This window comes from Mya arenaria, chromosome 10 (assembly GCF_026914265.1).
Source record: "Mya arenaria isolate MELC-2E11 chromosome 10, ASM2691426v1".
NCBI lineage: Eukaryota > Metazoa > Mollusca > Bivalvia > Myida > Myidae > Mya > Mya arenaria.
Genome location: NC_069131.1, coordinates 5,507,658 through 5,534,340, shown reverse-complemented (window position 1 = coordinate 5,534,340; position 26,683 = coordinate 5,507,658). Strand labels below are relative to the sequence as shown.

The 26,683-nt window shown below is 37.4% G+C and overlaps 1 protein-coding gene across 2 annotated transcripts; it reads left to right on the top strand.

Annotated features, from left to right (window-relative positions):
• Positions 1–716: 716 nt before the first annotated feature.
• LOC128206319 (receptor-type tyrosine-protein phosphatase kappa-like) lies at positions 717–25,935 on the top strand. 2 transcript variants are annotated; one of them, XM_052908695.1, is made up of 21 exons: positions 717–918; positions 3,687–5,033; positions 5,263–5,404; positions 5,645–5,721; positions 6,461–6,595; positions 17,098–17,264; positions 17,462–17,549; positions 17,740–17,804; positions 17,944–17,980; positions 18,251–18,354; positions 18,671–18,796; positions 21,093–21,241; positions 22,067–22,202; positions 22,597–22,725; positions 23,053–23,155; positions 23,369–23,445; positions 23,715–23,846; positions 24,047–24,184; positions 24,424–24,572; positions 24,719–24,854; positions 25,195–25,935. In XM_052908695.1, exons 1-21 carry the CDS (start codon positions 846–848, stop codon positions 25,276–25,278), a joined length of 3,594 nt encoding a protein of 1,197 aa, XP_052764655.1. In that variant the 5' UTR covers positions 717–845; the 3' UTR covers positions 25,279–25,935. The 2 variants fall into 2 exon arrangements, with proteins under 2 accessions (XP_052764655.1, XP_052764657.1); XM_052908697.1 differs by lacking the exon at positions 3,687–5,033.
• Positions 25,936–26,683: the final 748 nt, after the last annotated feature.

Below are 26,683 nucleotides of genomic sequence, written 5' to 3'. Positions count from 1 at the left end.
GAATAGATTGTGAAAATCAGTGGCACGGCATAAAGGAACATAATATTAATAACTATATAGAGTGGAAAAGCATTTCACTTTTAAGCCTAATATATGATCATTTGTTGCAGAACAAAGTTGCCTTTTACAAAACCTTACAAATTTTGTATAATTTGCATCTCACTCACTGAAACTTATTTAATAGAAACTAGTATATATTTAAGACAAATGTATAAGAAAACGAAGTGCTAAAGGGGTATCTACAATTTGCAACTACCTACAAATATATAACGAAATATTGAATAATGTACATTATATACTAAAACATCAAAACAACGGAAATTATTCACTATGAATGTTAAATCATTTTTTAAGAAGTGTGCGTGTGCGTGCGTACGCGTGCGTGCGCTCGCTTGCGTGCGTGTTTGTGTGTGTGTGTGTGTGTGTGTGTGTGTGTGCACGTGTGCGCGTGTGTGCTTGTGTGCGTGCGTGTATGCGTGTGTGAGAGTGAGTGTTAGTTTGGGGTCTTAATTACCTGGCCCTTAGCCTGAATTGTACCGATCGTTCAATATATAATTTCTTTTTAAGATACGATTGAGAATGCCAATTCCGTAAAAAAAATATGTAGCTCAAATAAGTTAAATTATACTACATATCGTGTGAATTGTAGTATTATTTCTTACCTATGTCCTATATGTATCGAGTACTCAATTAAACTTATTCAGTGTAGAGTAAAACTTGCTTTGCAAGGCCGTACTTCATGTTACAGTTTGACTTCCCGGTTTACACCGTTTTAAAAGATCACTGAGACATCTTCAATAACGAATAACTTCAGATTACATGTGTCATCAATAAAAAATAATAATATGACTTTCATTCAACTGACAGTGGCTTTTATTGTAACGTTATATCTGCCTTTGGATGTTTGCAGCCCTACTGGTAAGACTTTTCGTTTCTTTTTGATAAGTTATTATTTATACACGTAATTGGATGATCATATTTTAACAATTGAATATGAGTATCACATTATTACATATATACAAGGAATAATCCAAATTAGTTTCACGTCTTTTCCGTCAAAAACACATTTTGATAAGTCAAGTATGATGATATACATCATTGTAAATCGGAGTATCTATTGAATAGAGATTGGGGATAAAATGATCAACGTGTACATAAAGGAAGACTCTTAAATCACCTTGGTAACGTATACCTGTCGTAGTACAAAGTTACGGCTTTATGCTCTTTTATAAACAAACACATTTCAGTCATGAAAATGCTTTAAACTTAAGTTGAATGACATTAGTCATTTTTATATACATATCGGCAAGATATATTGATTTTCTGTACCAGTTATCCAATTTATAACAAAGACATTAACCTAAACGACGGCATCTTATTACTTCTAAACTTGATCATTTGGCTTCTTCTTTCATTCAGGTTTTATAACCTGACGTCATTGTATTCCTGGCTTTATGACCTGGCTTATACTTACTTTCAGGCTCTAAATCCTGGATTATTTTTACTTTCAGGCTTTATAAAGTCGATCCTTCTTAATTCAAGGTTTTATAACTTTGAGTCTCCTACGTACATGCTTACATGGCTTTTTCTTACTTCCAGACATTATAATCTGACTTCATATTACTTTCAAATTATTTTGTTCATGCTTTATAAAAAAAAAAATTTCATCTAGGCTTTTTAACCTGACTTCTGATTTATTTCAGGCTTTATAACCTGACTTCTGATAACTGAAAGGCTTTATAACCTGACTTCAGATTTGAATCGCTTTATAACCAGACTTCTGATTTACTCCAGGCTTTATAACCTGACTTCTGATTTCCCAAAGGCTTTATAACCTGACTTCTGATTATTCAAAGGCTTTATAACCTGGCTTCTGATTTGTTCCATGCTTAATAATCTGACTTTTGATAGCTCAAAGCTTTACAACCTGACTTCTGATTATTCAAAAACTTTATAACCTGACTTCTGATTTATTTCATGCTTTAAAATCTGACTTCTGATTACTCAAAGGCTTTAAACTCTGACTTTTGATTACTCAAAGGCTTTAAAACCTGACTTCTGATTACGCAAAGACTTTATAACCTGAATTCTGATTTACTCCAGGCTTTATTACCTGAATTCTGATTTATTAAATGCTTTATAACCTGACTTCTGATTTGCTCCAGGCTTTATGATCTGACTGTTGATTACTCAAAGGCTTTTTAACCTGACTTCTGATTACTCAAAGGCTTTACAACCTGACTTCTGATTACTCAAAGGCTTTACAAGCTGACTTCTGATTACTCAAAGGCTTTATTACCTGACTTCCGAATTATTCCAGGCTTTATAACCTTATTTCTGATTACTCAAAGTCTTTACAACCTGACTTCTGATTAATTCCATGCTTTATTACATGATTTCTGGTTACTCAAAGGCTTAATAACCTGATTACTGGTTACTCAAAGGCTTTATTACCTGATTTCTGATTTATGCCAGGCCTTATAACCTTTCTTCTAATTACTAAAAGGTTGTATAACCTGACTTCTGATTTACTCAAAGGATTTAAAACCTGACTTTTGATTTATTCCATGCTTAATTGCCTGTCTTCTGATTACTCAAAGGCTTTATAACCTGACTTCTGATTTATTTCAGGCTTAATAATTTGATTTCGGATTGTTGCAAGGCTTATAACCTGACATCTGATTATTTCCAGGCTTGATTGATTCCGGTTTTTTGCCAGGCTTTTTAGGTTTATGTTTAAACTTTTGGCCACTGAGCTTGATTTTTTAGGTTTGCTTATAAATATTTATAACCTGACTCCTGGTTATTTCCAGGCTTTATCATTTGATTTAGGATTACTGCAAGCTTTATAAGCTTACTTCTGATTACGTCAAGGCTTAGCAACCTGACTTCTGATTACTCAATGGCTTTAAAACCTGACTTCTGATTACGTCAAGGCTTAACAACCTGACTTCTGATTACTCAAAGGCTTAACAAACTGACTTCTAATTACTCAAAGGCTTTATAACCTGACTTCTGATTACGTCAAGGGTTTATAACCTGACTTCTGATTACGTCAAGGCTTTATAACCTGACTTCTGATTACTCAAAGGCATTATAACCTGACTTCTGATTTATTCCAGGCTTTATAACCTGACTTCTGATTTGTTCCAAGCTTTATTATCGGACTTCTGATAACTGAAAGCTTTACAACCTGACTTCTAATTACGTCAAGACTTAACAACCTGACTTCTGATTACTCAAAGGCTTTATAACCTAACTTCTGATTACTCACAGGCTTTATAACCTAACTTCTGATTTGTTCCATGCTTTATAATCGGACTTCTGATAACTCAAAGCTTTACAACCTGACTTCTGATTACTCAAAGACTTTATAACCTGACTTCTGATTACTCACAGGCATTATATACTGGCTTTTTTCACGGGTTGAAATATCAGCTTCTTAATTTTGTTTCAAAACATGTGTTTTCAGTATAAACATAGTTCTTATTTACATCACCAGTTAAAGTTTAAGATAGTTTTCTATAATCATGTATATTACCAACGATAAGACTTGCTCAGATATATTCATCAAAAGAAGATCACATATGAGCATACCACAATTATACCAATAAAATGAAAAAATAAGATATTGTAATGTTATGCATGTTTTTAATGTTTAAAAGGTTTTGTTTTCTTTCACAAAGATATCCAGTGTCCTGGTTATTGCGAATCGTGTACCGGCGTCGGAAGTAACCTAGAGTGTAATTGTACATTAGGAAAGTTTTATTTTAACAATGACTGTCATCAATGTCGTATTGTTGGGGTTAACTGTACAAGCTGTAGCAGTGCTTCTCAGTGTGAAGAATGCTATATTGGGAAATGGGGTTCACGGTGTAACCTAAACTGTGGAGAGGGTTGTAACGGTGGAATATGTAATCTTTTAGACGGATCGTGTACTTGCATTCAAGGATATATTGGGTATAACTGCAAGACTCAATGTTCACCAAACTGCCTGGGTAACACTTGCTTGGACAATGGTCACTGCAATTGCACATCAGGATATTATTTACAAACGTGTACTGGAAAATGTTACTCCGCTTGTAAAGAATGCACGAATAGTAGTTCCTGCTCTGTATGCCCGTCTGGAAAATTTGGAAAGGATTGCCAATATAAATGTCAATGCAGTAACGACACTGACTGTGACATAATGACTGGTGACTGTATTTCTAGAACGTGTCCACGGGCATGTACATCATGTGTTGACAATACACAATGCAATGGCTGCACTGTTGGCACGTTTGGTTCAACATGTAACTACACATGCCCCGCTTACTGTTTCGGCGGATGTGTCCAGTCGTCTGGCATTTGTAGCGCATGTCCACAGGGATATTTCGGTTCAAACTGTGACATGGGATGTAGTTATTGTGGCGTCAGTGGTTGTACACAAGATGGAGAATGTAACAAGTGCTACCATGGATACTTTGGTACATTTTGTAATTTAACATGTCCTGTTACATGTCCTGAAAAATGCAATCAAGCAGACGGATCCTGTACCTTTGATTGTCATGCAAACTGCTTAACCTGTTCAGATAGTAATACATGCACTAAATGCAGAGACCATTACTACGGTTATGACTGTGGTTCAGCGTGTAGCACTATGTGTAAACAAGGAATGTGTGACTTAAAGTCAGGACGTTGTGTGGAATGCAGTTCTTCATCGTACTACGGCGACTTTTGCAACACCACATGTAGCTCCAAATGTTCAACTTATGGATGCGAAAGGCAAACTGGTGGTTGTACTGGATGCATGAATGAGACGGTTTATGGGATATTTTGTACTATTAACTGCAATACTAACTGCAAGAATCGAATGTGTTCACAAGAAAACGGCCACTGTACAAATGGATGTATCCCTAATTCTTATGGGTCAACGTGTGAAAATTTTTGCTCTGAGAATTGTGCAAATTCCACAACAGATTCAAAATGCGACTCGACAGGAAAGTGCAGCAGCGGATGTATTGAGGGCTTCATTGGCGATACGTGTTCAACGAGTACGTTTTTATTTGTTTATTGCATATCGATAGATTAGTAGATTTGTAAACAACAATCATCTAACGAAAAGATGTTGAAATAAAATATTGTTCTCCATCTGTTTTCAGCTATGGTCCTGGGATGGTCCCTGTAGTTTCCGCCATGATGTTTAAACGATTTAATATTATATATAGTCTAACATTTAGAGGTACCAAAAGATAAGCGAGTTTCTGTTTGAATGTCTTTCAGAAGCTGAATTGGAAAACGAAAAAAGTGATGAACATATGTCGGAACAACCAGGTACCTCTGCACTTGCTATTGGAGTAGGTGTTGGAGGGGTGGTTATGTTGGCTATAGTCGTCGTTCTGGTTGTTGTTGTCCTGAAAAGGAGGTGAGATGTTCCAGAGGTGTTTTAGTGGTATATCATGTAAATATTTAAGACTCAGTTTACATCATTGGTAATGGAAATGTATTTCATTTTGTAGCTCTAAAAGATGTTCTGTATTTAGAAGTGCACTCGAGTATTTTCTGTGAAGCACATGAATACTAGCAGACTGATAAGACGATTATTACAATTTACTTTATTTCTTCGATTCACTTTGAAGTGATTATTTTAACGATTTGTATTTAGAAGAAATAGAAAGCCCTATGAAGATCGAATTGAAGAAATCGGTCATGAATACCACACAATAGAGTCATTGCATGGAGGTAAATATATATTTACTTTACATTTCGCCATGTTTAACTAAATGGTCAAAACAAAAACGTTTATGATGTGTGTACAGATGTTACAATGAACTGTACACAAGTCATATGGGGATGTTTTGGAAGGGGGTGTGGTATCATTTAAGTCAAATGAGGTAAAAATGATAATGTTTTTAAAAAAAATGGCATCAACCTATATGGTGCGCCCTTAATATAATTGATCTTTCTTTTTTAACCTAAGGTAAATCAAGGTTTTTACATTGGTCGTAGGGCGGTTGTGTGGAAGGGTGGCTGCGATGGCGTTAACCAATTGTGACCAAGCTGTAACTTGGACATACATAGGAGGGTTTTTAATATAACTTGTCACAAATTTCAAACATCGCAAGACGATGGGCTGCGTGCAAGAGCCATGTCTGTTGTTCAAATGTCTAGGCAGCACTTAAATATATTTGCCTTACTTTTCCGATTGAGCACATTGAAAACCTGACTTTCGTCGAATTGTCTAATTGAACATTAATAAGTTTGTACAAACCATGGATATAAGAAATAACAATTCCATTGTTCTTATTTTTTCTTCGTTAATGGTGTTATTTGATGATCGATTAAATTGAACAAGGCAGAAACAATACGTTTTAATCGCTTACATTATAATGAATAAATAAAAAAAATGTAAGACGAACGAGTTGGGTTTTTTATGCATTCTATATGATCTTTATGATACATCGTTATACTGATATTTCAGGGGAGAGAGGATTCACGAAAGCAACAACTGCCCCTTCATTAGGAACATCGAATGCTAGTTACAACCATATGTCGGATACAATAATAATCGGTGGTGGCTTAGAAACAGCACCGGATGATGAAGATCTAGAAATTGGTTAGTTGGAAACATATTTTACATAATAAGAATAAGTGGAAGAAATCTGTTTTTGTTTTATGTGATTAGCGTTTACCCTGTGCCATTGAACTGGGTTTATTTTTAAATTTTTGACCAGTAGCTGGTTTCTGATTTTAAAAAGGCTGATATTTCCAAATAAATAACAAATGTATTGTTGGCATTTAAAACTATGTATTAGACGCGTATCATATTGTTATATTGTATGTTCAAATCTTGTGTTGGAGTTCAGCTGTATGTAAACTACCGAAAATGACAAGACACTTGTCGATTTATTTAAACTGTCAAAGGTACATACTGTCACCGCCAGTGCACTAGCTATCTTTATGTATTTGTTCACCTGTGACAGTTTCATTCGCCTGTAATTATGCATCTGTTAAGGTTTCATTGCACGTGTAATTATACACCAGTAACAGTTTCATTGACAGTGTAATTATGCACCAATAACAGTCCCATTTCCCGTGGAAATATGCACCAGTGACAGTTCCATTTTGCTTGTGTAATAATGTAAGTGTAACAGTTCCGTTGCCCGTGTAATAATGCACCATTGGCAGTTTCATCGCTCGTGTAATAATGCACCTGTGGCAGTTAAATTGCCCGTGTAATAATACACCTTAGACAGTTCCTTTGCCCGAATGCACGTGTAACAATTTCATTGCACGTGTATATATGCACCTAAGACAGTTTCTTTACCCCTTGTAATTATGTACCAGTGGCGGTTCCATTGGTTTTGTTTTGTATTAATGCTTGTATGACAATTTCATTACTAGTGTAATAATGCAACCGTGACAGTTTCATTGCCCGTGTAATAATGCACCCGTGACAGTTTCATTGCCCGTGTAATAATGCACCCGTGACAGTTTCATTGCCCGTGTAATAATGCACCCGTGACAGTTTCATTGCCCGTGTAATAATGCACCCGTGACAGTTTCATTGCCCGTGTAATAATGCACCCGTGACAGTTTCATTGCCCGTGTAATAATGCACCCGTGACAGTTTCATTGCCCGTGTGATTATGCACATGAGACAGTTCCATTGCCGGTGTAATAATACACATGGGACAGTTTCATTGCCGGTGTAATAATACACATGGGACAGTTTCATTGTCTGTGTAATAATACACATGCGACAGTTCCATTGCTGGTGAAATATGCACATGTGGCAGTTCCATTGCCCGTGTAACAATGTTCCTGTAGCAGTTTCATTGCCCGTGTGATTATCCACGTGTGGCAGTTCCATTGTCCGTGTGATTATGCATCTGTGCCAGTTTCATTGCCCGTGTAATAATACACATGTGACAGTTCCATTGCCCGTTTGATTATGTACGTGTGGCAGTTCCATTGCCCGTGTGATTATGCACATGTGATAGTTCTATTGCCTGTGTAATAATACACATGGGACAGTTCCATTGCCGGTGTAATTATGCACATATGGCAGTTCCATTGCCGGTGGAATAAAGCATATGAGACAGTGCCATTGCCTGTGTGATAATACACATGAGACAGTTCCATTGCTGGTGAAATATGCATATATGGTAGTTCCATTGCTCGTGTTATAATGTTCCTGTAGCGGTTTCATTGCCCGTGTGGTTATGCACATGTGATAGCTCCATTGCCGGTGTAATAATACACATGAGAGAGTTCCATTGCCGGTGTAATTATGCACATATGGCAGTTCCATTGCCGGTGGAATAAAGCATATGAGACAGTGCCATTGCCTGTGTGATAATACACATGAGACAGTTCCATTGCTGGTGAAATATGCATATATGGTAGTTCCATTGCTCGTGTAATAATGTTCCTGTAGCGGTTTCATTGCCCGTGTGGTTATGCACATGTGATAGCTCCATTGCCGGTGTAATAATACACATGAGAGAGTTCCATTGCCATTGTAATTATGCACATATGGCAGTTCCATTGCCGGTGGAATAAAGCATATGAGACAGTGCCATTGCCTGTGTGATAATACACATGAGACAGTTCCATTGCTGGTGAAATATGCATATATGGTAGTTCCATTGCTCGTGTAATAATGTTCCTGTAGCGGTTTCATTGCCCGTGTGGTTATGCACATGTGATAGCTCCATTGCCGGTGTAATAATACACATGAGAGAGTTCCATTGCCGGTGTAATACCGCACATGTGGCAGTTCCATTGCCGGTGTAATTATGCACATGTGGCAGTTCCATTGCTGGTGAAATATGCACATGTGGCAGTTCCATTGCCCGTGTAATAATGCTCCTGTGGCAGTTTCATTGCCCGTGTGATTATCCACATAGGGCAGTTTCATTGCCAGTGTAATAATGCACCTGTGACAGTTTCATTGCCCTTATAATTATGCACATGTGACAATTCCACATTGCCCGTGTAATTCTGCACATGTGACAATTCCATTGCACGTGTAATAATACACATGAGACCGGTCCATTGCCGGTGTAATAATACACATGTGACAGTTCAATTGCCCGTGTAATAATGTATATGTGACAGTTCCATTGCCCGTGTAATAATGCACAAGTGACAGTTCAATTGCTCGTGTACTAATGTACATGTGACAGTTCCATTCCCATGTAATTATGCACATATGACAGTTCCGTTCCCGTGTAATTGTGCACATGAGAAAGTTACATTGCCCGTGTAATAATTCACATGTGACAGTTCCATTGCCCGTGTAATTATGCACATGTGACAGTTCCATTGCCCGTGTAATTATGCACATGTGATAATTCAATTACCCGTATAACTATGCACCTGTGACAGTTTCATTGCCCGTGTAATTATGCACATGTGACAGTTCAATTGCCCGTATAATTGTGCACATGTGACAGTTCAATTGCCCGTATAATTATGCAGTTCCATTGCCCGTGTGATAATACACATAAGACCGTTCCATTGCCTCTGTAATAATGCAACTGTGTCAGTTTCCTTGCTCGTGTGTATATGCACATGTGACAGTTCATTGCCCGTGTAATTATGCACCTGCGGCAGTTTTATTGTCCGTGTAATGATGCACATGTGGCAGTTCGATTGCCAATGTAATAATGCACATGTGACAGTTTTATTGCCCGTGTAATTATGCACATGTGACAGTGCCATTGCCAGTGTAACAATGTTCCTGTAGCAGTTTCATTGCCCGTGTGATTATCCACATGTGGCAGTTCCATTGTCCATGTGATTATGCATCTGTGACAGTTTCATTGCCCGTGTAATAATACACATGTGACAGTTCCATTGCCCGTTTGATTATGCACGTGTGGCAGTTCCATTGCCCGTGTGATTATGCACATGTGATAGTTCTATTGCCTGTGTAATAATACAAAGGAGACAGTTCCAGTGCAGGTGTAATAAAACACATGGGACAGTTCCATTGCCGGTGTAATTATGCACATATGGCAGTTCCATTGCCGGTGGAATAAAGGATATGAGACAGTGCCATTGCCTGTGTGATAATACACATGAGACAGTTCCATTGCTGGTGAAATATGCATATATGGTAGTTCCATTGCTCGTGTTATAATGTTCCCGTAGCGGTTTCATTGCCCGTGTGGTTATGCACATGTTAAAGCTCCATTGCCGGTGTAATAATACACATGAGACAGTTCCATTGCCGGTGTAATTATGCACATGTGGCAGTTCCATTGCCGGTGTAATTATGCACATGTGGCAGTTCCATTGCTGGTGAAATATGCACATGTGGCAGTTCCATTGCCCGTGTAATAATGCTCCTGTGGCAGTTTCATTGCCCGTGTGATTATCCACATAGGGCAGTTTCATTGCCAGTGTAATAATGCACCTGTGACAGTTTCATTGCCCTTATAATTATGCACATGTGACAATTCCACATTGCCCGTGTAATTCTGCACATGTGACAATTCCATTGCACGTGTAATAATACACATGAGACCGGTCCATTGCCGGTGTAATAATACACATGTGACAGTTCAATTGCCCGTGTAATAATGTATATGTGACAGTTCCATTGCCCGTGTAATAATGCACAAGTGACAGTTCAATTGCTCGTGTACTAATGTACATGTGACAGTTCCATTCTCATGTAATTATGCACATATGACAGTTCCGTTCCCGTGTAATTGTGCACATGAGAAAGTTACATTGCCCGTGTAATAATTCACATGTGACAGTTCCATTGCCCGTGTAATTATGCACATGTGATAATTCAATTACCCGTATAACTATGCACCTGTGACAGTTCATTGCCCGTGTAATTATGCACATGTGATAATTCAATTGCCCGTATAATTATGCACCTGTGACAGTTCATTGCCCGTGTAATTATGCACATGTGACAGTTCAATTGCCCGTATAATTGTGCACATGTGATAATTCAATTGCCCGTATAATTATGCACCTGTGACAGTTCATTGCCCGTGTAATTATGCACCTGTGACAGTTCATTGCCCGTGTAATTATGCACATGTGATAATTCAATTACCCGTATAATTATGCACCTGTGACAGTTCATTGCCCGTGTAATTATGCACATGTGATAATTCAATTGCCCGTATAATTGTGCACATGTGACAGTTCAATTGCCCGTATAATTATGCAGTTCCATTACCCGTGTGATAATACACATAAGACCGTTCCATTGCCTCTGTAATAATGCAACTGCGTCAGTTTCCTTGCTCGTTTGCATATGCACATGTGACAGTTCATTGCCCGTGTAATTATGCACCTGCGGCAGTTTTATTGTCCGTGTAATGATGCACATGTGGCAGTTCGATTGCCAGTGTAATAATGCACATGTGACAGTTTTATTGCCCGTGTAATTATGCACATGTGACTGTTCATTGTCCGTGTAATGATTCACATGTGGCAGTTCGATTGCCAATGTAATATAGAAATTTTGATTGTTTCATTGTCTGTGTAATTATGCACATGTGACAGTTTCATTGTCCGTGTAATTATGCACATGTGACAGTTTCATTGCCCTTGTAATTATGCAACTGTGATAGTTTCATTGTCCGTGTAATTATGCACATGTAACAGTTTCATTGTCCGTGTAATAATGCACATGTGACAGTTTCATTGTCCGTGTAATTATGCACATGTGACAGTTTCATTGCCCGTGTAATTATGCACATGTGACATTTTCATTGTCCGTGTAATTATGCACATGTGACAGTTTCATTGTCTGTGTAATTAAGCATATGTGACAGTTTCATTGTCCGTGTAATTATGCACATGTGACAGTTTCATTGCCCGTGCAATTATGTTCCTGTGACAGTTTCATTGCTCGTGTAATTATGCACATGTGACAGTTTCATTGTCTGTGTAATTATGCACATGTGACAGTTTCATTGCTCGTGTTCATATTCACCTCTGACAATGACATTGTCCGTGTGATTATGCACATGTGACAGTTCCATTGCACGTATAATTGCCCGTGTAATTATTCACCTGTGGCAGTTCAATTGTCCTTGTGATCATGAACTTTTGACATTGTCATTGACCGTGTAATTATGCACTTGTGACAATGTCATTGCCCCTGTATTTATGCACCTGTGGCAGTTTCATTGCCCGTGTAATTATGCACATGTGACAATGGTATTGCCCGTGTATTTATGCACCTGTAACAGTTCCCTTGCTCGTGTGCATATGAACCTTTAACAATATCATTGCCCGTGTGATTATGCACATGTGACAGTTCAATTGCCCGTATAATTATACACTTGGGACAGTTCCATTGCCGGTGTAATAATGTACATGTGACAGTTCATTGCCCGTGTAATTATGCACATGTGACAGTTCATTGCCCGTGTAACTATGCACATGTGGCAGTTTCATTGCCCGTGTAATTATGCATATGTGACAGTTTCATTGCCCGTGTAATAATGTACATGTGGCAGTTTCATTGCCCGTGTAATTATGCATATGTGACAGTTTCATTGCCCGTGTAATAATGCATATGTAACAGATCATTGCCCGTGTAATAATGCACATGTGACAGTTCATTGCCCGTGTAATTATGCGCATGTGGCAGTTTCATTGCCCGTGAAATAATGCACCTGTGACAGTTTATTGCCTGTGTGATTATGCACATGTGGCAGTTTCATTGCCCGTATAATAATGCACATGTAACAGTTTATTGCCCGTGTAATTATGCACATGTGGCAGTTCCATTGCCCGTGTAATAATGCTCCTGTGGCAGTTTCATTGCCCGTGTGATTATCCACATAGGGCAGTTTCATTGCCAGTGTAATAATGCACCTGTGACAGTTTCATTGCCCTTATAATTATGCACATGTGACAATTCCACATTGCCCGTGTAATTCTGCACATGTGACAATTCCATTGCACGTGTAATAATACACATGAGACCGGTCCATTGCCGGTGTAATAATACACATGTGACAGTTCAATTGCCCGTGTAATAATGTATATGTGACAGTTCCATTGCCCGTGTAATAATGCACAAGTGACAGTTCAATTGCTCGTGTACTAATGTACATGTGACAGTTCCATTCCCATGTAATTATGCACATATGACAGTTCCGTTCCCGTGTAATTGTGCACATGAGAAAGTTACATTGCCCGTGTAATAATTCACATGTGACAGTTCCATTGCCCGTGTAATTATGCACATGTGACAGTTCCATTGCCCGTGTAATTATGCACATGTGATAATTCAATTACCCGTATAACTATGCACCTGTGACAGTTTCATTGCCCGTGTAATTATGCACATGTGACAGTTCAATTGCCCGTATAATTGTGCACATGTGACAGTTCAATTGCCCGTATAATTATGCAGTTACATTGCCCGTGTGATAATACACATAAGACCGTTCCATTGCCTCTGTAATAATGCAACTGTGTCAGTTTCCTTGCTCGTGTGCATATGCACATGTGACAGTTCATTGCCCGTGTAATTATGCACCTGCGGCAGTTTTATTGTCCGTGTAATGATGCACATGTGGCAGTTCGATTGCCAATGTAATAATGCACATGTGACAGTTTTATTGCCCGTGTAATAATGCTCCTGTGGCAGTTTCATTGCCCGTGTGATTATCCACATAGGGCAGTTTCATTGCCAGTGTAATAATGCACCTGTGACAGTTTCATTGCCCTTATAATTATGCACATGTGACAATTCCACATTGCCCGTGTAATTCTGCACATGTGACAATTCCATTGCACGTGTAATAATACACATGAGACCGGTCCATTGCCGGTGTAATAATACACATGTGACAGTTCAATTGCCCGTGTAATAATGTATATGTGACAGTTCCATTGCCCGTGTAATAATGCACAAGTGACAGTTCAATTGCTCGTGTACTAATGTACATGTGACAGTTCCATTCCCATGTAATTATGCACATATGACAGTTCCGTTCCCGTGTAATTGTGCACATGAGAAAGTTACATTGCCCGTGTAATAATTCACATGTGACAGTTACATTGCCCGTGTAATTATGCACATGTGATAATTCAATTACCCGTATAACTATGCACCTGTGACAGTTCATTGCCCGTGTAATTATGCACATGTGATAATTCAATTGCCCGTATAATTATGCACCTGTGACAGTTCATTGCCCGTGTAATTATGCACATGTGACAGTTCAATTGCCCGTATAATTGTGCACATGTGATAATTCAATTGCCCGTATAATTATGCACCTGTGACAGTTCATTGCCCGTGTAATTATGCACCTGTGACAGTTCATTGCCCGTGTAATTATGCACATGTGATAATTCAATTACCCGTATAATTATGCACCTGTGACAGTTCATTGCCCGTGTAATTATGCACATGTGATAATTCAATTGCCCGTATAATTATGCACCTGTGACAGTTCATTGCCCGTGTAATTATGCACCTGTGACAGTTCATTGCCCGTGTAATTATGCACATGTGATAATTCAATTACCCGTATAATTATGCACCTGTGACAGTTCATTGCCCGTGTAATTATGCACATGTGACAGTTCAATTGCCCGTATAATTGTGCACATGTGACAGTTCAATTGCCCGTATAATTATGCAGTTCCATTACCCGTGTGATAATACACATAAGACCGTTCCATTGCCTCTGTAATAATGCAACTGCGTCAGTTTCCTTGCTCGTTTGCATATGCACATGTGACAGTTCATTGCCCGTGTAATTATGCACCTGCGGCAGTTTTATTGTCCGTGTAATGATGCACATGTGGCAGTTCGATTGCCAATGTAATAATGCACATGTGACAGTTTTATTGCCCGTGTAATTATGCACATGTGACTGTTCATTGTCCGTGTAATGATTCACATGTGGCAGTTCGATTGCCAATGTAATATAGAAATTTTGATTGTTTCATTGTCTGTGTAATTATGCACATGTGACAGTTTCATTGTCCGTGTAATTATGCACATGTGACAGTTTCATTGCCCTTGTAATTATGCAATTGTGATAGTTTCATTGTCCGTGTAATTATGCACATGTAACAGTTTCATTGTCCGTGTAATAATGCACATGTGACAGTTTCATTGTCCGTGTAATTATGCACATGTGACAGTTTCATTGCCCGTGTAATTATGCACATGTGACATTTTCATTGTCCGTGTAATTATGCACATGTGACAGTTTCATTGTCTGTGTAATTAAGCATATGTGACAGTTTCATTGTCCGTGTAATTATGCACATGTGACAGTTTCATTGCCCGTGCAATTATGTTCCTGTGACAGTTTCATTGCTCGTGTAATTATGCACATGTGACAGTTTCATTGTCTGTGTAATTATGCACATGTGACAGTTTCATTGCTCGTGTTCATATTCACCTCTGACAATGACATTGTCCGTGTGATTATGCACATGTGACAGTTCCATTGCACGTATAATTGCCCGTGTAATTATTCACCTGTGGCAGTTCAATTGTCCTTGTGATCATGAACTTTTGACATTGTCATTGACCGTGTAATTATGCACTTGTGACAATGTCATTGCCCCTGTATTTATGCACCTGTGGCAGTTTCATTGCCCGTGTAATTATGCACATGTGACAATGGTATTGCCCGTGTATTTATGCACCTGTAACAGTTTCCTTGCTCGTGTGCATATGAACCTTTAACAATATCATTGCCCGTGTGATTATGCACATGTGACAGTTCAATTGCCCGTATAATTATACACTTGGGACAGTTCCATTGCCGGTGTGATAATGTACATGTGACAGTTCATTGCCCGTGTAATTATGCACATGTGACAGTTCATTGCCCGTGTAACTATGCACATGTGGCAGTTTCATTGCCCGTGTAATTATGCATATGTGACAGTTTCATTGCCCGTGTAATAATGCATATGTAACAGATCATTGCCCGTGTAATAATGCACATGTGACAGTTCATTGCCCGTGTAATTATGCGCATGTGGCAGTTTCATTGCCCGTGAAATAATGCACCTGTGACAGTTTATTACCTGTGTGATTATGCACATGTGGCAGTTTCATTGCCCGTATAATAATGCACATGTAACAGTTTATTGCCCGTGTAATTATGCACATGTGGCAGTTTCATTGCCCGTGTAATTTTGCACATGTGACAGTTCATTGCCCGTGTAATTATGCACATGTGACAGTTCATTGCCCGTGTTATTATGCACATATGACAATTCATTGCCCGTGTAATTATGCACATGTGGCAGTTTCATTGCCCGTGTAATTATGCACATGTGACAGTTCATTGCTCTTGAAATAATGCACCTGTGACAGTTCATTGCCTGTGTGATTATGCACTTGTGGCAATTTTATTGCCCGTATAATAATGCACATGTGACAGTTCATTGCCCGTGTAATTATGCACATGTGGCAGTTTCATTGCCCGTGTAATTATGCACATGTGACAGTTTTATTGCTCGTGTAATAATGCACATGTGACAGTTCATTGCCCGTGTAATAATGCACATGTGGCAGTTTCATTGCCCGTGTAATAATGCACCTGTGGCAGTTTCATTGTCCGTGAAATAATGCACATATGACAGTTCATTGCCCGTGTAATAATGCACATGTGACAGTTCCATTGCCGGTGTAATTATGCACCTGTGACATTTTCATTGACCTTGTAATTATGCACATGTGACAGTTCAATTGTTCTTGTGCTCATGCACATGTTACAGTTTTATAGCCCGTGTTAGTATGCACCTTTGACATGTTCATTGCTAGTGTAATTATGCACCTGTGACAATGTCATTGCCCGTGTAATTATGCACCTGTAACAGTTTCCTTGCTCGTATGCATATGCACCTTTGACAATGTCATTGCCCGTATGATAATGCATATGTGACAGGTTTCTTGCTCGTTTGCATATGCACCTGTGACAGTTCCATTGTGCGTGTGATTATGCACATGTGACAGTTGCATTGCCCGTGAAGATATACACCTAGGACATAATTAGTTCTTGTCCATTCGTGCATGCACCTGTGACTGTTTAAATGAACAGGACAACAGCAGATTGTAGTATAACCCAAATCAATACATAACAGATTTCGACGAAGAGAGTAGGTCCCAGAAAAGGAAACTGACCAAGAAGGTTGAGGAGAACGTTTACTACATCGGAATACAGGACATAGAGAAACGGAAAGTTAAAGTGGAGGAACTGGCGGCTTTTGTGGCTGGAAAGACTCTGGATTACTATGAGGAGGAATTCGATGTACATATTAGTATATTACATATTTATACATTATATAAAGCATTAAGCATTACATTTATTTTTTGTAAGTGTAATACTCCAAATAAGTTACGCTAGTAAAACAAAATGTAATACCTTAAAATGCTGCAGAATCATTTTAAAATATTTTAACTATGACATGAATTTCGTTGGGCTGATTTGCCCCTTTTCTCCTGAAGAAATTCTCTGACGGCCTCACAAGGAGCTGTGGCGCTGCCAAATTACCTCAAAACAGGGCGAGGAACAGATACAAGGGATTATATGCATGTAACAATACCATTGAATCTAGATTATTGAAATGAACAGATCCATGTGTATTTTATACCAATTAACATATAATAAACTGTACTTTATTCTTAAATTCGTTTTGAAGCTATTTTGAACTGTAATCAAGAATACACAGTTGCTGTGGAAGCCTTATCTGTATATAGTAATACGATGTTTATTGTGTTTCCAGATGATGCCACAAGAGTCAAAGTTACTGGTTTTGATACCGATTACATCAATGCAAACTACATCGATGTATGTAAACTTATATTCAAACAAAGAAAGTTTGTCCACTAAAATATATGTTTTGGGAAGTAGTGATGACCTGAAATTTTAAAAGTTTACAAACATATTAAGTACAATTTTTACACTTACTGCGATTCTCTATTTGCAGGGTTTCAATGAGAGAAATGCCTACATTGCTTCGCTTGGTAAGACTATACATTACATAAACACGGTTTAGAAGTTACATGTCAATGAAATCTTCGTTTTTGCTAGCTCTGATCCTACCGTAATTGATTGTACTGAAACATTTCCAATCAGTGACCTGTGTACTATTTCTTTGAGTGAGACAGACTAGTTTATTGCACTCTTTTTTAAAGAGATAAAAGTACGAGATACACCTATAATATATATGCATGAATTCAAGATACAACTGAACACAAGTCTTACGGTTTCTATGGTGATATTTTTATCCCCAGGTCCAATGTCAAAACAAATGGGAGACTTTGGCATGTTCTGGAATATGATTTGGCAACAGAAGGTGGAGAAAATTGTCATGGTTACCAACCTGATGGAGGAAGGGGTATAAAGAAAATTATTGTCCAAACTAAACCCCGCGGATATATGAACACGTATATTAAACAGAAAACCTTAATTAAAACATTCATGTACACCAATATTTCAAAAATTATAAATGACAGTTGTATGTAAAACATATTTGCATTGTTACCATTGAAATGACAAGAAATTGACAAACAAGTTTGTGTTAGTCAAATTCAATTACTGCAATCGCTAAGGCGTTCGGATTTTAAAATTATCACACAAAAACACACGTCAGCACAACAACATTTAAAACAAAATTATATCATTGGTATCTAAGTCCTTTTTATATCATTCAGAAAAAGAAATGCGAGCAGTACTGGCCCAATGTCGGGACCACTTTAACCTACAGCGGGGTGAAGGTCATCTGTCAGAGCGAGGATGAGTATGCAGAGTTTACGAGAAGATTGCTGCTCCTAAATGATGTAAGCGTATTTCAATGTTGTTCTTACATAAATGTTTTATGACATACACAATATTTGTTCATTTTAATATAAATTTCAATGCGTACCTAAATCAAGTATTTTTAACATGTAACCTAAAGGAAAAATATAAGAACATTTTGCCGCGACTGCATTTAAAATAATTGTTTTCCATGCATATATATTTTTTTTCTGAATGAAATATTGTTCCTTATTTACGAACTTGAATCGTACCAACTATTATCATATGCATTAACATAAATCAGTGAGTTGGATGTATGCACTTTCCAAATTAAACACTTCACGATTCAAACATTCACCATAACTTGTGAAAATTAGGCAAAATACCCGGAAGATTAAATAGTACTCAAAACTAAATGTAAAGCGTCCGTAAATGCTGATGATTATTCTCACTTCACGCTTCATGAATAAGCACAAAAGAACACAAAATATTGTCATTGTATGGAAGAATATTCATTAACTTCTCTGTGCAAGCAATACTATAATTATAAAGCATTAAATATGTTCGTTTAAAGTTACAATTACTTTTTTTGCAAAGGTAACACACATTAATTTGTATATAGATTTATTTTTAGTTTGGTAGTTGACCGAATTAAAACATACAGTGAAAACTGACATACGTTCTCGATCTTATTAGATTTTGGTTAAAAGAATTACACCCACAACCCTAAATGTCAGTGCCTGTGCATATTAACACACTACAGTATCGTCCATCTCTTAAAGGACAATGTTTAAAAGCAATGACCTCGGTATATTATGAAAATTTCTTAAAATACATAGGTAATTAATGAAACAAAACACACCTTTACAATAATTAAAATATTACGGTCAACTACAGCGCGGTCAAGGGCACCTGTCAGAGCGAGGAAGTATGACATAAAAGTTCCGTTGCGCGACTGAATCAAAATGCAGTACTCGAATTAGAATATTAATTTAGTGTAAGCAACTATTTGTTGACCAATGAAAAGGTACTTTCGGGCTGCGTCCACACACGTTTTTTAGCGCATGAAATATTTAAGCCATGGTGTACCTTATGTCTTTTCTATATTAACCAGTGTGCTTAGACGACCAATTTAAATTTTAAGACACATAATCGTAGTCATCAAATCAATCAATGATTCAGATATGTTTAAACATAGTTCAAATACTTTAACGTCATAACCATTCAACTTAACAGTTTGACAAGGTTTAAATGAAATATAGGCAAAATACACGGAAGTTTAAACAGTAAGCAATACTAAACTTCAAGCGCTCGTGAATGCTAATGTTTATTTTGACTTCACGCTACCGGAATAAACACAAAAGATTTACGGTGCGACAGACACTGATTGAAGAATGATTTTAACCTCCTGCGTTAAGTTGAAAGTGAAGCGATAAAATGTGTATTTTCTTTCCATTTACGTATTAATAATACATTTTTAAATAGATGCACCTAATGATTCTGCTTATTAATATTAATATCAGTATAAACCTTAGAAGGAAAGATAACCAGGTTTTACTCGTTATATGCTTCCTTATGAGTAGCTGTTTAAAAACTTCCACAATTGATACGAACTTATACAATATTAATAATAATGTTGCTGAACGGTAGAAAGAAGTGAACTAGTTAAAGCATTAAATAAATAATACATATTACACAACACCATCCCACATAAACGTTTTCTTTGTAGAAGGATCAAGGCTGTCAAGAACGAAGTTGAATTATATGTTTCTGTGTGGAGTATACATAAATGTAAAGATTGTTAAAATCCACTTCCTTAATGGTGTTTTTTTAAACAAAAAGGAGTCAGGTAATTTGGTCGGTCAGGGTGTATGTGATGTATAAGATTGTAAAGAACTATATCAATTAAAACTTGATAGCAATATGCCTTCCCCTTGACTACGACATCATGGATGCATGGCATCAACTAAAGTACACTAACAACGACCAATTGTTTGAGTATATACAATTCATAACTATGTACCAATCTTGACAATCTCATTAAAGCAGATTCATGGCGTTACAACGAAATGCTATGGAAATCAGCGTAAAGCGAACGCCACGAAATTATTAAACCGGAAAACAGAGAGAGAGAGAGAGAGAGAGAGAGAGAGAGAGAGGGAGGAGGGGAGAGGAGGGGTGCTCCGTAAAGTATTATGACAATATGGAGTCCACAAAAAGCAGGTTATTTCACAAATAGGAATATCTGACTTGTGTCAAAATACCACATGCAAGTATGTTTTATTTATAATCGGGGCAAAGACCATCAACTAGAAAACAAAATAAAAACTATTTCAGGGAGAATCTGAGAGGCAGCTGCACCACCTTCACTTCACGGCCTGGCCGGATAGGGGAATCCCAGAGGACGTCACAGCGCTGATTGAGTTCCGACATAGAGTGCTCAATTCTCCTGCTCATCTCGGAGGTCCAACACTGGTCCATTGCAGGTGTAGATTATTTATTGTTCATTTTTTAAACCTTTGCACCTGTTATAAAAGTACTATTAGAGAGCGTTACAGAGCATTCCAAGCATATAGATATGTTCTCACTTTGTACCAGTTCGTGCCAAGGAGGAATGCGCGCCAAGCTAGCTCGAGCTCACGGGATTCGACTGTAATTGCAAGTGTGAGATTTTTTTATTGCATATTCAAGAGCAATTGTCATGTTATGAACGTCAAAGACCAGAGCGTCATTGATTCAGTTAAGAAAGATGGTACTCACTGATTGCCCCTGTACATGCTGATGACCCACCAACGCTGGTCGCATATAAGCAAATAATGAATTATAAGTTCTTATCATAAAATTGTCCTAAAGGGACTGGTAAAGCTTTAAAGGACCATTACAAAGAAAAACACAGAACTAGGGGAACTGAAATCGCTCTCAAGTGCACGAGCATTAGGTCAGACAGTGAGCAAGATATCACAAATACTGTGAGTGTTTTCGTTGTACGTGTTGAAACAGAACCAGCAATAAACACATTTGAAGCTCTATTGCATGTCGCTTAAAAAGCTCATGTAAAAATTAATGATAAAGGTGTCCTCCTCTCACACAAGAGGTCCTGTTTTCGATCGCCACCAGAACCATTACTTGGCCTATAAAATATGACACAGATCACACAGTTGGTTTCCAAACGGACTCGAGAATGATTTATACCAGCTTTCAGCACTCTTTATAATAGAGTGTAAAATATATTTGTATAAATTAATAAATAACGCATATCCTTTTACCATTTGTTATCATCGACAAATGTCATATATGGATGTTCCTTTTAGCGCGGGAATCGGTCGAACAGGGACATATATTGCGTTAGATATTCTAACAAAGGAAGGCAATTCGAACAAGGCCGTTGAGATTCCAGGATGCATCATCAATATGAGACAGAACAGGCCAAACATGGTCCAGACAGCGGTAGGTTGATATGTGAATCCTTGAACCACAAAGAACGTTACGTGAGTGAAAAGTAATAGAGAAGTGCAGAAATATAGGAAGGTTCAGAAAATATCAATACAAGCTGCGTTCTTACTTTTTGTCGTACCTTAAAAGTTGTGTGCTATATAGTTGTAACTCAGCTATGCACGTCTAAAAGATATATCTATTGCATACTTGCTGGATATTTTCTGTCCTCTTTGCAGCCTCAATGGCCTATCAGTTGTCTATTTTCTTCTTGCAATTTTGTTTTTCTACGTTTACATGTCATATTAGAATTACACAATACTTATGCTTGACTTCTGATATGCGTTTCCATAGAACCTATGCACACACAAACGAACCATGAGTATATCAGTGTTCTTCCTGATTTCAGGAACAGTACGAGTTTCTACACCTTGCCCTGGTTCACACCCTGACTTTTAACTGTGAGCAGATACCAGGAAAACAGTTTCAGGACTACATGATAGAAACCAGCAAAGGCGATCTTATCAGGCAGTTAAAGGTAATGGAATGTGCTTTTGCATTTGCCCAAAGTGAGTATACTAATCAATATTCAGTGAGGTCAATAACTAGTGGTAAACTGATAATTACATAACGATGTTCACTTGGTATTTAAAGTGTATTTATCCAGATACAAACAGTCAAACGAAAATAACTGAATGAGTAATATGTTTCTTTGAAACAGATGTAAATATATATTATGCCCAGATATATATATATATATATATATATATATATATATATATATATATATATATATATATATATATATATATATATATATATATGCTCATAACACAAACGAAATGACAGTATTTCTCCTTTGTAGAAAATAAAGGACACTCCCCACGTTCACACTGACGATGAAGTCGTTGCTATTGAACGAAACAAGACTGAGAAAGGAAGGAACAGAAGTGAAGCAGATATTCCAGGTGCACGCTTGTAAAGAATATCGCGTACTCATTACCCACTTTATGAAATACCCAACATATATCTACAAGCCATACGTAACGCTTCAGCTCTGCTGACCTAATACCATAACCAGTATAACTGCGCGATGACATTCGGTAATGAAATAGTGCGCTATCAAAATGTAAAATGATGTTAACTCAAAAGGAATATATTAAAAGAGTTATTACTTTCAGGCGATAAATACCGCCCTCGACTTTATTTGGGAATAAGACATGGAGATTCAGACTATGTCAACGCTGTCTTTGTTCATGTAAGGGTATATAATATTATTATTCAACATTTTCAAAGAACATAATCAAGTTCAAACATTTTTACATTTAACATTTGCTCTAATAAACGGTAGTTTCTCCAAACATATACAGCCAGTTAAAGCTGCTAAGTATTGACGTTATGAGAACCTTCGTTTGAAAATTCTATTCCGATTGCTTAAATCAATACATTCATACCGATAACTTTAACTGCAGTAATATGATCGCATATCGTGTTCGTCCATCGACGTACATTCAATTTATGTTGCAGGCGTTTCAAGCGAAACGGAAATACATTGTCGCACAGTCTCCAATGCCAAATACTGTACAGGATTTCCTTACTTTTGCATACCAAGAAAATTGTTCATGCATTGTCAGCTTTGAGCAAAGTGACGGCAAAAAGGTATGAATAAGAAAATATATATTCCTGTCATTTTGTCAAAAGTATGTAATGAGTCGACTCGATGAAATAACATGAAGTTCTCTCTTGCTGCTGTTTCATTTCAAGACGAAAGAACATGATAAATTTCAACTATCTCCTACTGAAGAAGATGTTCTTTGCACAAGCCTTCATTAAAAAGAACTTGACATTATTTCCACTAGGATATAGGTGAATATTATCCAGCGGACAATCAAGAACTCAAGAAAGGTCAACTGACTATTTCATGTGGGAGGGATAAGGTCACGAACGAGTACAACATCCAGAAATGGCTAACTATTGAGTTCAAGGGAAGCACACAGGTTAGTTTAATATCAATCGCATACATGTAACTGAATTTTCATCATTTGTAAGAAGATTATTTGTGGGGGTTTTAAAACAATAAAGTAATTTCGGCGTAAAAATGTAAGGGATGCCATCAAGAACAAAGAGTAGTTTTGAAACTTTCTTTGCTTTTATTGAACAGTTTAATGTATTTTATTGATTTCGTTTAATAAAAGTATGCTTTCATATATGATTGTAGTTTTGGTTTTTGTTACAGAGTGAAGGTGGCAAGAGCACATTGCGACACTTTGAGTTTACAGACTGGAACCAGACTGGAAATGTTCCATGCAGCCCTGCTAACTATGTCGCATTTCTGAGAGATGTCAAAATGGCATCGTCCAATGGGCCTGTTCTTGTCCACTGCAGGTAGTACAAATTCAAGCTTTGTAACCCATGCGTTCTCGTTGGATTTTATACACTTTTTTACTATCTCGATTGCGGGATTTGGACCAAATATGATTTCATTTGAACTAACATTCACTTAAATCAATCTAATATGCTATATTCATCAGGGATGGTGGTAGTAAGAGCGGGCTGTTCTGTGTTATGGCATTCCTCTTAGAGAAAATGGTAGTAGAGCACGAGGTCAGTGTGGTAAATGCCGTCAGGAGGGTCAAAGCCAGGAGACCCAACGCAGTGGCCAATCAGGTTAGCTAACCATTTAATTGGTTTTGATTTCGAATTAACATATATCTGAGCTTAATACAAGTGCGTATTATGCCCATTAACGAAAGAGTCAACATAATTAAATTAAATATGTATGTACATATATGTTTGGTCTTCTTTAAAACCCTCTTTCTTTGGCAAATAGTAAGCTTACTATAAGCTACGTATTCGCAGGGAATAACGATGACAACCCCGATACAATTAAGTAGTGTACGATATGATATATTCAACTTGATACCCTTTACAAACAATGCAAAGAACGGTGAGTCATAGCTTACTCTACTGCATGTAACCAATGTGCTTTGATATTTTCTATTTGTAGGCACAGTTCGACTTCTGCCATGATTGTGTTCTGGAGTTCGTCCGCTCGTTCAAAACATACTCCAATTTCAGCGAAGATATATAAATTAAATGTGGATTGGAAAACAATATTAAACTATCTTGATTTGTTATCTTGTCGTCAATTGTTCATATGTCTGTGTTTGTTTTTAAATTGCATACCATTGTGTAAAGTTCGGGGCACTTCAATTTTAGCGGTTCCTACAATATAATTATTCCAAGTTCAAACTACTACTACTACTACTACAACTACTACTACTACTACTACTACTACTATTACCACTACTACTACTACTACTACTACTACTACTACTACTACTACTACTACTACTACTACTACTACTACTACTACTACTTCTACTACTACTACTACTACTACTACTACTACTACTACTACAACTGCTACTGCTACTGCTGCTGCTGCTGCTGCTGCTGCTGTTGCTGTTGCTGCTGCTGCTGGTGCTGCTACTGGTGCTGGTGCTGCTGCTGCTGCTACTACTACTACTACTACTACTACTACTACTACTACTACTACTACTACCACCACCACCACCACCACCACCACCACCACCACCATCACCACCACCACCACCACCACCACCACCACTACTACTACTACTACTACTACTACTACTTTGTTTTGCTATTTTATATTGATAACATTTGCCTTTATGATGCATTTGCTTTGAACGAGTGTTGTACTGAATAAAAAACCTTAATATTGGTTGTGTAAGATACTTGTTAATGCATCAACATGCGAACTGTTGTGCTATGGATTGTATGAAACTAATCGAATTGACACATTGGGTTAGTTCAACCGACCAACGTCATATTCTCTTTATATTGTAATTATACAACAAATGAAATAGAAAGGTTACCACTCGGTCATCGGCTCCAAACGTAACAACTTTAAACAACTTCAAATGAATAATATAATAATAAAATCATCTATGTTTTTTAACAAATATTGTCAAAAACGGACACTATTGAGCACAATACATTTTATTGTTTGTTAAAACAGTGTTTGTGGTAAATGTTTAAATTAACATCCTGTGTAATGTTCAATGAATCACATTTACATCGTATCAATGCGTCATATAAACTGACAAATAAGCAGCATCCCACATTCACTTGCAACACGTATTAAGCGTTTAATTTAGTAGTTATGTGATCAACAAAACATACGTCGAAACATAGGTTAGGCAAACGCTTGTTTCCCGATCACGGGAGCATTATCGTGGATCAACAAAATCATACCTGTCGAGGAAAATGATGGCGAGAAAATCAGATAAAACAGTGAAACAAAACGTGATTGATAAAAAGACGCGAAACAACATATTACTTGTTCAATTTTCTTTGTGTTGTCTATCCAATCCCTCAAACCACCCTGTTAGATGACCATCATATGAAACCCTTCTAAAATTACGGCATACAAAAAAGAAATAAAGTTTATTCAAAGAAATATATCACAC